At 44.5% G+C, this 16597-nt stretch overlaps 1 protein-coding gene and 1 long non-coding RNA gene across 5 annotated transcripts in view; one reads left to right on the forward strand and one right to left on the reverse strand.

Annotated features, from left to right (window-relative positions):
• Positions 1-16597, reverse strand: part of LOC309376982 — a 54661-nt gene that overhangs the window by 32508 nt on the left and 5556 nt on the right. For all 3 annotated transcript variants that reach the window (XR_014171331.1, XR_014171332.1, XR_014171333.1), the window contains exons 3-4: positions 10100-10159; positions 4900-4980 (exon numbers count right to left, since the gene is read on the reverse strand). This is a non-coding gene — a long non-coding RNA (uncharacterized lncRNA). The remainder of the gene's footprint in view (positions 1-4899; positions 4981-10099; positions 10160-16597) is intronic.
• The window catches only part of PLEKHN1 (pleckstrin homology domain containing N1), a 56866-nt gene continuing 51393 nt past the window's right edge, over positions 11125-16597 (forward strand). For both annotated transcript variants that reach the window (XM_081923600.1, XM_081923601.1), the window contains exon 1: positions 11125-11330. In XM_081923600.1, coding sequence (XP_081779726.1) covers positions 11251-11330 — 80 coding nt within the window. In that variant the 5' untranslated portion in view covers positions 11125-11250. The remainder of the gene's footprint in view (positions 11331-16597) is intronic.

Below are 16597 nucleotides of genomic sequence, written 5' to 3' on the forward strand. Positions count from 1 at the left end.
GTCCTTGAGTTTAAAAGGAGCCACTGATCATTGGAAGAGAGCATCTAAATCCATCTGGCCCAAAGTGACACCAGGAGATGGAAGAAAGAAGCTTAGGCAATTGTGAACTCAGAACAATGGAGAGAGAGAGTGACTGTGGGCTTGATAAGCAAAACTGTGAAAAAGAAGTACCTTTTATGGCCAACCGGGGGGGGGGGGAGTCATCCATCGCCTCTCTTATGTCTGTGTGGTTTTCTTTAGCCATTTCTTAACCCAACCCCACAACTGACTAACCCAAAATGACTAATCTTAACATGACTTTTGAAGTGCTTTTCGTCCAGAGTATGTTATTGTCCAGCACAGGCCTGCTGCCTTTTGAGGACGTTTCTTTATCCAGAGTTGAGCATGTATTGTGCAAAGACCGTAGCAACTGACTTGAGGAGGGAGGGAGGGAGATTAAACCTGGCACTCCTCTGCTCCCTAACAGCAATCTGGAAATACTGGGTTGTGTCCAGCGCTAGTCCTGCTCAGAGTCCGACCCGTCGAAATTAAAGGGCATGGCAAACTTCAGTGTGTTAATTCCAGTGGGTCTGTTGTGAGCAAAACTTCGCTGGCCACAACCCAAAAGCTCTCTGGCTTACCCATGGTGCAAACCCCTAGCTCAATCAGCCAATGTCAGAGGAGCCTTCTATTTTTGTTTTAAATGTATCTGTAAATGTGTGTCAATTTATTTATGTGCATTTAAACTTTTCTTTCACTTTTGTGTTTTTGAATTTTTGCACTATAACAGGGGCGGGGCAGGAATATGAGCAATACAAGCCAGTGTGTAAAATAAAATAAAAAGTTTTTTTTCTTGACTACTGCATTTTTAAAATTATTTTAACCTCCTGGATGTTGCAACATTGTGGATATACTGTACGTGGCTTTGTCTGAAATGAGCCTTAATTCACATACACACAGCTGCAGCAGATGAGGGGGCAAAACCAATCCTGGACTATACCACTTTGGCTACGTAAACACCATACATTTAAAGCACATGGCTTCCTCCAAAGAATCCTGAGAACTGTAGTTTGGTAAGGGTGCTAGGAGCTGTAGCTCTGCGAGGGGTAAATTGTAATGGCCAGGATTCTTCGTGGGCAGTCATGTGCTTTAAACAGAATTTATGGTGTAAGCTATGTGTCCAGTGAGGATCAGGAAGAACTGGGTTCAAATCTGTCCTTCCTGGGCGGCGTTGGACCAGTGGCTATAGGGCTGTACACACAACCCTCCTTATACATTCACCAAACATGTTCCTCACTAAACTGATCTTTGGCGAATATGTGAGGGGTGTGAGAGAGAGAGTTGCCAGGGAACAGTGCAAGATATTTTGCCACCTGAGGCAGAACATCATGCCCCCTCCTATGACAAGGCATGTAGTACTCAAGCCCAGCCAAGTTATTTGACAGCTGAGGTCACCACCATACTACACATGTAAAACATGGGGCTTTCCCCCAAAGAATCATGGGAGCTGCTGTTGGTTAAGGGTGCTGGAAATTATAGTTCCGCAAGGGGTAAACTGTGATTTCCAGGATTCCTTGGCCTGTGGGGAAAGAGTCAAATGCACCAACATAATGCAAAGGCTAATAATTGGGATAGAATGGGCCAGGAGAGGGCGCCCTCAGACTCACAATTTAAGCTCCTAGGGTTAGCAGAAACGAGATGTGCAATCTGTGTGCCTTTGAATACGTTCAGACAACCTTACCTTGATTGAATGGTGTGTTTGTGTGGCCACTTATAGGGGTGGTGGGGGTGGTCAAAGAATGAATGTAATCCCTGTATATGTGTGTTGCAGGTGAGAGCAAATGTGAGCTCATCCCATGGAAAGTGTTCTCTGGAGACCAGTGCTAAAGTGTTCAGCACTTAGCACTGGTCTTTGAGTAAAAGCTCAGGATTCGGTGGTGCCTTGGTTGCAAAGCAGCGTGTGAAAGAACTGGGTGTTAAGAACATAGAAAGAGATTGCCAACAATCCCATCTTGTCCAGCAACCTACTATCACATTGGCCAGCCGGATGCTTGTTATGGGAAGCCCACAGGCAACACCTGAGTGCAGCAGGAAAGGTGTGCCTGCAAAGTAAGGAATCCACACCACTTCTTTCTTGCACTCACCACCCTTCCCTGGGCAAGACTGGAAGTGTGCACAGTTGAGCATTTGTATCTTACCTGGGAAGTTCACACCTGCTGTGACCTGCTTTGCATCTGTTTTGGATGCAGAAGGTCCCAGATTCAATCCCTGACATTGCCAGGTAAGGTAGGGCTGGGGAGGAAACCCTGTCTGAAACTCTGGAGAGCTGCAGCCAGTTTGTGTGGACCAAGGGTGGGCTTGAGGGCCGCATTACCTTCTGGACAATCTTCCGAGGGCCACATGCCGGTGGTGGGTGGGGCCCAAGACAAAAGTAAATACAACAAAGCATTCCCGTTCACTTGGGCATTGGGTGGCTGAAAAATCCTGTTCCTGGCAACCCCGTGATCACTGGATGGAAGAATGTTTTAAATTGTAGCTGCTTTTAGAAGTTTTTAAATGCAGTCTTTAGAATGGTTTAAACTGTCTTGGGACGTATTTGTGATTATCTTTTTGCTGCTCAGAGCTTCTTGAGGACGAAGGGTGGGATATACATTCAACAACAATTTGAATAAGGAGGAGTGCAAGAGGCATAATCAGACTTCAAGGATATGTTCTGGCCTGGCAAAACATTCAAGATGGTGAAGCAAGGCCAGTGAGGGGTGTGGTCTGGGGAGAGGAGGAGGTACCAGATGAGGGCCAGGTACCAATGCTTGAAAGGCCACATTTGGCCTCCAGGCTTGAAGTTCCCCATCCCTGGTGTAGACAATATGTGAACCGCTCTAAGACCTCTGGGTATAGGGCGATACATAAATTCAATAAATAATAATAATAATAGGCCAATTGTCTAGCTCAGTACATACGCCTGTTTCCTACATTTCTATCAGACAGGAGAAGGACTCTGAAGTTGTGCTATATGCACCTCACAGTCCTGGTCTGGCACATATCAGCAGTCTGTGTGTCCGGATAGGCTGGCCTAAACAAAAATGTTTCGAGCAGGTGTTGAAAAGAGTACTGTGAAGGTGCCTTCCTGCTGTCAGCAGGCAGGGAGTTCCAAATTGTGGCTGCTGCCACACAAAAGGATTTATTTCTTACTAATGCAGAACATATATACAAGCTGTGCTCATATGGAACAGGGCGAGTGGGAATTACTTGGTGCCTTTTCATAAGGAGGAGGTTAGGAGAACTGGTGCCCTGGTAAAGGAGCACCCATAAAATATTTTGCTACATTGCCAAAAAGCAATATGGTAGCCTAGTAGCAGGAAAATATCCCTCTCAAAAACTTGTGTGCTGCCTTTTCGAAAAGCCCTTTTCTCTAAACAAAGGCATTGTGCCAATCAGAGTTTCCTAGAAAGGTCATAGTTTCTTTTTAAGAAACGGAGAGAGGTTTTCAGCCAGGAATGAAAAGATTTCTCCTTAGCAAACTGATCTGAGCAAGCAGCTCACTCCCCTTGTCAACCAACTGCTCCCCTTTGGAGTTAATAAGCTCCAGCCTTCCATGGAAGGAAGCAGCCTTGACTGACAGCAGCTGCTGAAGGTCCAGATGAGCTGATCTGGGGACTCTCTTTCCCTGCTGTCAAACAGAGGCAACCAGGCCGGCTCCTGCCTTAGGGCGGGTATGTGGGCTGCAAGGCCCCAAGGTGAAAAGGAGGAAATTTTTCAAATGCATTTTCATTCCCACCTGAGGCAAAAAGCTGTCAGCGCAAAGCAGAACCCCACATGCCATCCTTGCAATGCTGGAGGGAGCTGCAGATGCTGGAGTGAGTGCGTTTTGAAAACAGGAGCCAGTGCTCAGTACATCCCAAGTCCAGACTGTAAAATAAGCTCCAGTGGTGTGCACAAATAAACTGCCTGGTAAGGTTGCTGGTTTAAAGGATATAGAAAAAGCACAGTTTATTATACTCTCTGGCTAACAAGCCTAAGTAAGGGTTTGACATGTGGCCAAGCTGGAGGCCAAAAGTTAACACTAGCGCAGGATATCTCAACACTTGAGGACTAACTTGGAGAAGAAGCAGAATGTAAATTTTGGGAGGCAGTGATCTACTTCACCAAAAAGTAGCTAATAAAGAGGAGGAATCAGTAAGGAGGAAGAACAGGTTGCCTTTCTGTCTATTGCTTGTCAACTAGTTTGGATAACTTATTGAAAGTGTTGTTGCTTTGCTCCCCACATGAACCAACAAAAGACAGCAAAGCTGGCATAGGGAAAGTGTGGTCCTCAACATGGTGTTGGACTGCAATCCCTTCCCATCCCTAGACATTGGGGCATGATGGCTAGAGTTGAGGGGAGCTGGAGTCAAACAACCTCCGGAGGCTACAAGTTCCACAGCCCTGCGGTACATTCACAAGGTTGGGCGTTGCTTCTGCAATGCTAGTCCTCTAAGGTCATGACAAGTAAATATTTCTGGCATCGTCTACTGTTGTTACACGAAGATGGTGAGCAAGGCAATTAATCCTGATGGGCTGCAATTTCTGCTAAGCCACCAGTCCTTCAGACAGCACCCATCTGATTTGCACCCTTGGGCCAGGTCTGCAGACAGTTGTCTAAGTAGGGCAGGCAATGGAGGCTGGTCCATAAGGCAAATTTGTTCTATTTTTGCATTTGGTTCCCCCCCCCCATCCATAATGTTAAATACACACTTAAAGCAGCAGGTATTATTTTCCTGTTAATTATGCTGCTTTAGATGTGCATTCTATATTTGATCTTATCCGGAATGTTTTATTTCAACATATTGTCATTTTCAATATTTGGTGCTTAGGCTGCAGGCCGCTTTGAGAAGCAGTTTAAAGGAAAATAATACGTGCAAAAACCCCAGACAAGCCTACCTGGAGATGCTGGGGATTGAAGCTGGGGCCTTCTGCATGCAAGGCATGTGTTCTGCCACTGATGTACAGCCTTTCCCCTTTCTGAAGATGGAGAGAAGAAAGCATAATTAAAAAGAAGTATGTCTCTTGCCCAGAGATATATTTGGGTATGTCCATACCTTGTCTTAAGGTGGGCTGTGAACCCCATGTGGCAGTATCTACTGCCTTCTCCTTCCTAAATGTGGAGATTCCCTATGCAATCGGTGTAGCTCTTCTATTTGGATTTTCAAACCGTAGGGTGTCTCCAGATTTAGAGAAGAGAAAGTGTGGGACAGCAGTTGTTGAAAGGGAAGTGGCGCATGGGCAAGGGGGAATTAAAGGATGCACAAGTGGTTGACAATTCACATTGAAGTATAGACAGGCACTTTGCTCTCCCCCCCCCACACCTCCCCCACTACCTTTCACTGAACATCTAACCTGAGGAACAGTTCTGTGTGACCTGAAAGCTTGCATCCCGATCCCTCCTGGAAATGCCAGGGTTGATTTTTGTGTAACTAACACCGGAGTAGGTATGTGAGATCAGCCAGTGAGATTCTTTTTCCACACTCCCTCCCACCTGCTCCACATTGCTCTCCAGCCCCTTAATCCAGACTCAGATTTCTATAAATAAAACACCAGTTGCATACAGTTTTTTCCAAGCACGGAGCCTGTCTGCTCACCAATCCTGTTTAAAAATAAAATTAAATTGAAGGGGTAAAGGAGACCAGGAGCAGGATCCCGTTATATAGCAGGGTGGGTTTTTTTTGCTTTTTGCTTTTTAAAAAGGTATTGTTTTAAGAAGTTGAAGCTGAGTTTAGTTTGGGTTCAAATGTCCAGAAAATAAGTCGAATGCTAGATATTTGGCAACAGGTGCAAAATCCTGTTTTTGACACTGATGTAAAACTGGGGTGGGAGGAGAGGAGGTTTTGCAAGGGAGAATTAGCAGCACGGGTGCTCAAACCTCCCCCTCTGTGACCTCTCGCCACAGGTGCTCTCCTCCACTTTGTGTCAATAATTCCATACCTCCTCTAAAGCGCAAATTACGTAGGAGCACTTTGATCTGCAGAACTTGTGCTTCTACAAGTGCCACTCAGTGCTCCTTCCACATTTGTAAGGAGTCGTTCCTTCAGTATGGAAGCCAGTGGTCTTTTGGCAAGTTCAGGGTCCCTTTGTGATAGTCACAGACATGCCCCTTCTAAGATTATACAATGAACTTATAATTATGCAATAATTATCATTAGGGAACTCATTGCTACTGTCAACACAGATCTCCCTCAGCTGCATTTCAGCTAAATCTATTATTTTCTGTGCACAAACATAGGCAAATGATTTGGAGTGTTCCAATATCTTCTGTGAGTGACTTAAGCTTGCTTTCCCCTGAAGTTCCATTGTATATAACAGAAATGGCATCCCATATTTATATATTCAAATATTTATTCCACTTATTATCCCACCTTGCCAAGTTCCAAGTAAGAATACTGAGATCTTTCTGGGAGCTTCCGAGTCAATGACAAAGCCTCTTTGGGGGTCTCAAAGTAGTGCCATTACACCTGTGTTACCCAGGTTTTGACCAAGAGAATACCTTAACTGCAGAATTATTAAGGGAGTGACCAAATCTCAGCTCCCCTTCCCTAGGTAAGCACCTTCTGCAGTCAGTGAACTTCTTAGAGTGGATCTGGGTGCTATTGGGGAAGGTGATAAATGCCAGGGTCTCAGTCCTTTACTGTTCTGTCTCACATTTCCAGGCCTCGCAGCCCAACTTCCATTATTCGCTAAGGAACTTGTGTTCTCCTGTCTACACCCAGCATTACCATGGGCCCCTTTTAACTCAAATGCATATGTCAGAGACCAGATGTTATATATCTGCTAAGTCATGGAAACCATGACTCAATGCTGTCCCTCAGATCATACATGTCCACCCAGTTGCAGCGGGGGTCATTGTCTAGTTCCATAGATGGTCCTAAGATGTCCTGAATGTCTGCTAACAGTTGAGCCTCGTATCTCACCAGTCCACTGGAATTTGGACAGGCCAGTTCATAGCTGTCAACTTTTCCCTTTAAAAAAGGGAACAGTTGACAGCTATGGGTCAGTTACCGTATGTATGATCATCTGCAAGACGACCTTCAACCTTGAGCCCATGAGGTTTTGAGTTAGCTCGCTTAAGATTCCCCATTCTCTTGCAAATGGAAGCACCTTGTGGTTTCAGTGTTTCTTTGGAGCATAAAGAGATACCGGTAACTCCTTTTTGGTTTTCCTCCCACATGCCTTCTCCAGAGTGACCTTAGGAGCCAATCCCCACTGGCTGACTCATCTCCTTTCACTTGGATTGGTTCCAATCAGAACAAAGGGTGAGAATACTTTCTTCTCTGGGGCTAAAATGCTCCCCTTTCATGTTGACTGGGTAGCTCTGGGACTCTGGGGAGACCCTGCTGCAGAAATAAAAACAACACCCCATCCATGACCCTGGACCACTGCACTTCTGGTGGCAGCACCTATGCTTTGGAACTCCCTGCCTATTAACATTAGACAGCCATCACTATACTTTTTTATGCCTGCTGAAAAGTTTTCTGCTTCAATGGGCCTGTCCAGGCTGTGTGTACACTATACCTTCAATGCACACTCTTTCCCCCAAATAATTCTGGGCACTGTAGTTTGTTAAGAGTTCCTGGAAATTGTAATTCAGTCAGGGCTACTAAACTGGTGGCTGCACAGAAGGGGCATGGCTCAGTGGTTGAGCATCTGTTTTGCATGCAGAAGGTGCCAGGCTCTTTCCCCAGTATCTCCAGGTAAAGCTGGAAGAGAATCTTGCCTGAGACCCTGAAGAGCCACTGCCAGTCAGTGTTGACAATACGGAGCTAGATGGACTAACGGTCAGACTTGGTATATAAGACAGCTTCCTGTGTTCGTATGCCCAGAGCAGCTAATGGGATAATTGCCCCACGGCTGCAATCCTTTTCTTCATATGCCATTTTCCTAAGTAAACTTGCCACCCCGCAACAAATGAGTTATATATATATTACAGGTACTGTATTTTACTTGTAAGCTTTTACATTTTGCAGGGGGAAAGCAGCTTGGGAGGGAGGGAATTCAAATCAGAAAAACCAGCATGAGCCAAAGATTAGGAACCTCCTCAACTCCCCCATTCAACTCCTGCACAACATTTGCTTTTTCCAACCATAGGCTCCCTCTTCCATATTCAATTTCTGTGCTGGGTCACTGTAATGTATTTATCATAATCATCATCACATTTATAGCCCCCTTTTCCTCCATGGATCTCAAGGTGGCATATATAGTGTTCCATCATATCCTCACAACAACCCTGTTAAACACTACTCTCTTTCTCCTTCCTTTGACAGCATGGATTTCTGTTGACACGCTGAAGCATTCCACTTATAATAGTCTTCCCCCTATCAGCTTTAAACTTGTTTTATGCTTTATTACTTCTCTATTCCACCTTTTCCTCCAAGGAGCTCAAGGTGGCATGCATGGTTCTCCCCCTCTTCATAGCATCCTCACAACAACCCTACGAGGTAGGTTAGCCTGAGAGACTGTGGCTGGCCCAAAGTTACCCAGCAAGCATCATGGCTGAGTGGGGATTTGAACCCTGGTCTCCCAGGTCCGGGTCCAAAACTCTAGCCATACACCGGCTCAGCTGTCCTCAGCTATCCCTGCTGATGTTTCCATTCTACAGAAATCCCTTTGAAAATTGAATCACACAACCTTTTGGCCAAGTGTTTCATTCACATCTGTTTGCTTCTCTAAAGCTTCCCCCTTTCCCCCCAGTTCACTTATGAAACTAGTTCACACAGCAGGACTGAGACACTTTTGTAGACCTAATGGATTCTATGAAGTGAGGCGCAGCGGATTGAGATACTGGCGTGAGTCAGCCAGAGAGGGGTAGGCTGCCTATGCTTTGATTCATCTCTCTATTTGGGGGGACCTAATATTTTATAGGAAGGAGATGAAAATTCCTGGAGAAGCCTAGAAGGCGATGGCAGTATGCCTCTGAATACCAGCTGCTAGGAGTCACAGGTAGGGAGATTGACTGTTGCACTCGAGTCCTGCTGTCCAGCTTCCCAGCTTCTTTCTTCTTTGTCCAGCTTCCCATTCTTCTTTCTTCTTACTCCTTGTAGCCAAGTAAGATTGCCTTCCATGAACACGGTCTTAACAGTAAGTCCGTAAGTGAATGTGGAGGCCAATTCTGGATCCACACCTCCTTCCACAAGTGGAGGCATAGGTTTCCAGGTGGGAGTTGATCACAGTGATATTCTTCAAAGTCTGTTGCAGCGTGTGCAGGCCAGTGTTTCCCAGTTACCAGTGCTTATACTACATTTAAGTAAATGTAAAAGTAAATAAAACAGACAAATCCCCCAACAATTTGTTTCAAAACTACCCAATTTCTTGTATTATGGATGAGGGAAGAGTGGGGACCTTATCTCAAATCCACATTATTTATTTATTTATTATAAAAATATTAGGTATACTGCTAGATCATTAAAAAAAAACACCAAAGTGGTTTGCAGCAATAAAACCATGCAGAAAATGCATTACGAACTTTAAAACAATTTTAAAACAAAGAAGGGAAAAACAAACATCAGTACTCTTAATTGCCTGCATAGGCCTGGTGGAATAGAAAGGCTTTCAGCAGGTGTTTAAAAGCTGGCATAGAAGGCACCTGCTGAATCTCTACTGGCAGAATATTGCACAAGACAGTTTCTCATTGTTGTCAAATTAGCCTGACCAACTTGGGAACGACCAGCAACACTCATGCAGGTGACCTCAGTGATCGAGCGGGAATATGAGGGTTCAGGCGACTCCTGAGGTACCCTGGACCTAAGTTGTTCAGGGCTTTGTCAGTTAATACAGGGACCATGAACCTGGCTTGGTAGCAGAGGAGCAGCCAGTGCAGCTGTTTTACCAATGGTGTCACATGTTCTCAACCAGAACATCAGCAATCTGTCTGCTGCATTCTCTACAGCAGGCTTCCTCAACCTCAGCCCTCCAGATGTTTTGAGACTACAATTCCCATCATCCCAGACCAATGGTCCTGCTAGCTAGGGATCATGGGAGTTGTAGGCCAAAAACATCTGGAGGGCCGAGGTTGAGGAAGCCTGCTCTACAGTATACCTAATTTACCTACCCAGCCATGAAGCCGGTCGCAATTTCGCACAGCTTGACCTACCTCACAGGGGTTTTGTTGTGAGGATGAAATGGGGAGAAGTGTCTGTGCCACCTTGAGCTCCTTGAAGGAAAGATGAGAGATAAATGTAATAAATAAACTTGCAGGAAAACTCTGCAACTCAATTAACTTTTACTCAGAGTAGACCAATTAATGGACAGGACTAACTGAAATCTATTCATTTCATGAGGTCTTTCTACTCTGAATAAAAGTTCACTGCAATCCTAAATAAAGAAAAGCAGACTTGTGCTTCCAGTTTTATTAAACTCAGACCAAAAACAAATGAACCAGAAATTTAAAAATTTTTGGCGGAACATTTCAGCAGGCCTAGCTGTCTACAGGAGAAAACTAGTAATGGTAACACACACCTCTAGTTTTTCATGGAGGGGGGTGATGATTAAAATTTGTATACCACTTATCATCTGCGGATCTTAGGGCGGTTCACAAGATAAAATTACAATTTTAAAAACACAAAAGACATAAATAAGAAGAAACAAAAACCAATAATCCTAGGCTAGCCAAACATCTGGAAAATTTCTGACATGTCCTGGTTTTCGCGTGTTGGGGGAATTTTCGGCAAAATGTCAGGGAAAATCTTGATGTATAGCAATGCAATGGAAAAAGCAGTGGAAACAGCTAAAAAGAAGCTTAAAATTACTATTTTTGGGAAAAGCTCAACAATTTGGGTGGTTTCCTTTAAAAAAAGCATTTCCGGGTGTCAGGAATTTTACTTTTTGAAATATGGCAACCCTACAATAATCCCCTCTCTCACAACACATGGCAAGAGTTTCTCCCAATTGCCTCTTTAAAAGGCAATTAGTTTCACCTGCAAAGACGCAGCAGCAGCAACAATCAACAAAGAATTCCTTTCTGGACTCCCCACTTCATGCTGTGTGTGTGATCAGATCCACTAGGAGGGGAAGTGAACCCAGCAACAAAGCAGCCCTTGGCCAAATGGCTGAGAGTTCCCAGCTCACACCCATAAGAGTCACCGCTGCAGACGGAAGTGTCTGCATGACACACTCAGAGAGCACACACCTCCTCGCTGGCTTCACACGCTCCGACGCCTGGGCTCCCTGAGCCTGCCTGCCTTTTTGCTCCTCTCTTCCCCCTCCTCGCAACTCTTTCTTGGATTATACAAGTCGCTCTCAAACATGGGGAACATGGCTTGCGTCCCCCAGGCACCTGGCAGGTTCCGATACTCCTTCTCCAGGAAACCCTCGCTTCGGAAAGAGTGAGTACGCCGCAATCTTTCCTTTTAAGTTTTCTGTGCTGCTGCTGTCTGCGTGTTTTGTTCTCTTAAAAAGAAAGCCCCATTGGGAATAAAATTCCCTTGCTGGGTCTCGCTTTCTCCAAGAAAAGTCAGGCACTGTGTGCATGTCCGTTTCCTTGAGATTTATCATGACAAGTGTTACAGTACCTCCACACTTCTCATATCGCACGCAAAGAATTTGGTGGAGTTCTTGGAATAAAGGACGGGTGTCTGGTGTGTGTTTGTGTGTGTGGAGAGACAACAGTTCCTTTATTTTAAATGGGTGTGTGTGGGGGGGGGGTTGTTTCCTTTGGAGTGGCACCCCTGACAGCTTCAGTTTAATTGAATTGTTTTAAAAATTATATCCCACTTGAGAATTAAAAGGTTCGAGTTAGATTGCAAAACGTTAATGTGCTGGGCAGTCCTATGCAGAATAACTCATAATAACACACAGCATAAATTTAAAGCAAACCCTCCTCCCAGTAATTTACCTTTCACAGAACTACATTTTCCAGCACTGTTAAACTACAGTTCCCAGGGTTCTTCAGGGAGGACAATCAGCTTTAAATACATGGTGTGTATGCAATCTTTGCTCTCCAGTAAGTGTGTTTTTGTCTAGTTAAAATAACAATAGCCATTTAACAGTAGTTTAAGATAGTCTCTAGGAAGACGAGCGTTTCAAATGAACTTTTAATTCAAAGTCTCACTCGATAAAACTTTCCCTTGCTTATAGGCAGTGTTAGAAAGGCATCCCTTTCCTCAGGACTCACTTAGGAATTATATCCTAAATATTTACTGCTATTTTGGAGGTGTATTTCTCTGTTCGAAACATGGTGAGCCCCCAAACTGGCAAATGGCGTGTAATCAAGGGAACTAATAAGAGTTTTGAACAAGACGAGGGTGTTTAATTTTTTATATATATATTACTTCACTACATAATTGAAATCAGTTTCAGAACTCCAGTGAAATAGTAACTTACTTCTACCATAGTTTCCCTACACGGATAGCACTGCATGTAGATTGTGGCACACAACTGATTTCACTGTGTGCTGTGTACAGTGTACCCAGTGAAATTAGAGCCTTGTGGCACATTTAATGGCTCGCAAATTTATAGCAGTGTGAGCTGTTGTGGACTACAGCCCACATCATCAAGTGGGCATGAATTCTGAGAACATATGCCCCAATAAATCTGAGTCTTCAGGGTGCCCAAGTCTTTGTGTCTGCTGTGGCTACCCCTCTAGAAGTTGTCCCAGCAAAATGGACAACATGCACATTATGCGATCATTGCTGATAAGCCCTGCACAGAACCACCCTCTGTGTAGGAATGTCATGCTATTTGAAGCGTGGGCTTTACGTGGATTAGTCTATCTGAACACCAGAACCTCCTGTTGTAAGCTTTCTGTTCCTGTTCTACCTTCGATACCGATCAAGTTTGAAAACTTTGTGGCAGCAGAAGGGCTTCATAACAGCACTTTAAAAAGGGAGATTTCATAATAAGTTCACAAAACTAGCTCAGATTTGCAATGGAAAAGACAACACAAAAGGGATGTAGTTGAGCCTCCTGCCATTCTCATGGTTTTCACACCTCACACTTCCCACCAGACAAAATCTAGCATTACATGGAATCTGCACAGTAAAACTAAGTGACTGTATATGTGGAGGAGAAATGGAAAACTAGGCCAAATTCCTTGGTGCCAACATGGTTAGAAAAACAATCCAGGGATGATGTGCCTTTTTCGGATTTTTAAGTGCCCAAATGACCAGGCACCTGGGATTTCTTTCTTTAGGTGTCTATGTGGGTGTAAACTTACAGGCAGGAAACCTGAAACTGATGCTGGTAATTGTGTAAAGGGCTGTGGCTCCGTGGTGGAGCATCTATTTTGTGCTAGTTTCAATCCCCAACATCTCCAGGTAGAGCAGGGAATATCCCTTCTGAAACCCTGAAGAGCCACTGACGGTCAGTGCGGACGATACTGAGCTAGATGGATCAAGGGTCTTAGTATAAGGCAACTTCCTATATACAAAATCCAGACTTAAACGTCTTATGATTGCATGAAAAATCAGAGGATTTGTGGGCAAATGCAAAATCACGTTGCATGCTGAAAATGCTGTGTGTCCAGGCAGTGTTCCCAATGCCCATCAAGCCATTTGGGTGGAAAATGCCAATATGATTGCACATTGTATCCACCTGCGAAGCACTTGACGTTGTTAGGTTTTGGTGGTGCCGAGATGAGTGGTTGTGAATTAGTGGAGCAACGCACTTCCCTCTTCCCTCTCCAGAAGGGAATTAAAGCATCATCAACAAAAGAGTTCATGGACTTCCGTAGAATTCATATAACTCTTTTGTTGATGTGGCTTTAATTCCCTTCTGGAGAGGGAAGAGGGAAGTGCATGATGGGATATCACAGGAAGTAAGAGCTTTGCCCTGCCCTAGTTAGCACTTCATGGGCATCCCTGGCAAGAGGTGCGACATTGCAAACCACAAGTTCTGACACATCAAAGAAAACTAACACATATTGCAAAATGCAACAAATGGAACATATGCTAAGGTGGTTTTGTATTTGTAACCATATTTTGGGGTATCAGTGTCTGCCCTTAAGATCAATAGGCCTCTTTTCCTATTGAGTTTCTTTTTCTTTCTAAAATTTCTGCCTTGCTTCTTTGCTTTACCAAGAGATGTTTGGGGGTGGGGGCTTTGCTAAAATTCAAGGTTAGCAACAGATGCTGGGCCTGTCTGTTTTGTTTCGGGTTGCAAGTAACGCTACTCAAGTTAGCTGATCAGTGCTACCAGACGGTATGTGAAAACAAGGGGTCCCCGGTTGAATATTTTTTGGGTGTGTGTGGAGGTTTGCAACCTGTGGCACTCAAGTGAAAGTACAGTAGTAATAGAGAGAGCAAATGGATGGTTTGAATGTTCTTTACAGGACAGAATTCTCTCACAGAATACACTTCAAGTATAGGGAATGGCACAAAATTTACATGCACACAACGTGGTGTGACTGCAAGAGATGCATTGAATGATGCATTATTAACCTATGGAACTCACTGCCTCAAGATGCTGCAGCTGACACTAGGTTGAAAACCTTTAAAAAGATATTGACAAATGAATGGAGCAGGAGACGTCAATTGACAGCTATTGCTCACATTAGTGAAATAATATATGTGTACACAAAGGCTCACACATGGGGTTTGCAGTAGTCTTTGGGGTTTTTTTCAATTAAAAATATATATGTTGGGGGAGTGGCAACTGTCTTGTCACATCACATATTTCACTGGAATTTGTTGCTACGAGAGTAGTGATAGCCACCAACTTGGATGAGGATTAGATAACTTCATGAAGGATAACGCTCTCAGGGCTACTAGCCACAATGGCTATGTTGCCTCTAGTACAGGGGTCTGCAACCTTTAAGACAAAAAGAGCCACTTCGACCCGTTTCCGAAGAAAAAAAAATTGGGAGCCGCAAAACTCGTCATTATAAAAATAACTTTTTTGTCACTTTTTATTATTATTTCTTTGTTTGACCCCTCAGAATTACTTCTCCTCATAGAAATAAACGTTAAATTAACAAGTTACCTTTTGTGTGTGTGTGTTCTTCACTCCCCTTCAAAACAGTGACCAGCATACATGCCCCCTTTCAATGCAGTGACCAGCGTACATGCCCCTTACAATGTAGCGGGCGGGCAGGCAGGAAGGCGACGTCGGGACGGTGCGTGACTAATGCACACACCGCCCCCATGCGATGTCACAGCCAGTACAGCGCCCGCCACAGTGGGGAGTGTCGGGGCGCACAATACGGCTCCTCCCCTCGCTAGTATCCGCCTCAGAGCCGCGGCAAAGGTGTAAAAGAGCCACATGCGGCTCCGGAGCCGCAGGTTGCAGACCCCTGTTCTAGTACTAGAGATGGCATATTGCTGGGGAAGAAGGGTGGAAGGTCACAGGACTGATTACAGCATAAAAATACTAAATTGAAAAACTAAATACTTAACATAACAATAAATAATAATAAGCAAAAAACCAATAACCCCACCTCCTACAAACACCTTTAAAAGGCCATAGATTGTTTAATCAGCCAATGGCCTGGTTATAGAGAAAGCTTTTTGCCTGGCATCTAAAGATATGTAATGAAGGCACCAGGTGAGCACTCCACAAGTGGGGAGCCACCACAGAAAAGGCCCATTCCTGTGGTGCCGCTCTCTGAACCTTTCAAGGAGGAGGCACACTGAGAAGGGCCTCAGGTGATGATCTCAGGGTCTGGGTTGGTTCATGGGGGGGGGGGAGAGGTAGTCCTTGAGGTTTTGTGGTCCTGAGCCACTCAAGTCCTTATAAGTCAAAACCAGTACAGTACATTGAATTGGGGGGCCCTCCAGAAGTTGCCGGTCTCCAACTCCCATCAGCCCCAGCCAGCATGGCCAATGGTTAGGGAAGATGGGAGTTGTAGTCCAACAACATCTGGAGTTCAGCAGTTTCCTCACCCCTGGTTTAAATATGCTGAGTGGCAAGTAATCAGTGTTAAGTGATCTGGAGTCTGTACCCATAAGATGTGTCTGGCTGCATACGTGTGTGTGTGTGTGTGTGTGTGTGTTTAAGTTTAAGAATACAATCTCCTGTTTGCAAATGAGGAATGCAACAGCCCCTTACAGAGAAGCATTTGCTTCTGCTGTGTGGAGTAGCATGAAGGATGCATGTGAATAAAACAAGAACAACAAAACAAAACAAAAAACACCCATCACCATGCAGCAAAAATGTTGTAATTTGCTTTCAAGAGCCGAAACTATGTTGACTGAGAGTGAGGGTGGGTGGGGAAAGGGGAATACCTCCATGACATCAGCTGGCACCTGGGCACCAACAATGCCTTTTAATGGGGTCTGAGTCACTGCTGGTGTCACCTTGAAAGAAGAATCAGGGATGGTAGGAATGGTTATTTAAATGGTGCAACAAGACTGTTGGTTTTAGCCAGGGGGAATGCTATGTGGGGCCCTAATCAGGGAGCAAAAATGACTTAGGATTGTTTCTAAAGCTATGCCTTTACTCAGAGTAGTTCTGCTGAAATTAGTGAATATGACTAAGGCTGTGAACACGTTGGGTAGAACCACGATACTTTCGAAGCACACCCATTTCAAGTACAGGACTGTTGCCCCTCAAACCCTGATAACTGTAATTTCCTCCTAACAGAACTACAATTCCCCACATCCATAACAAACTACAGTTCCCAGGATTCCTTTGAGAAAACTATGTGCATTCACCTTTT

The sequence above is a fragment of the Podarcis melisellensis genome, assembly GCF_964234715.1.
Source record: "Podarcis melisellensis genome assembly, chromosome: 8".
NCBI classification, from domain to species: Eukaryota; Metazoa; Chordata; class Lepidosauria; order Squamata; family Lacertidae; genus Podarcis; species Podarcis melisellensis.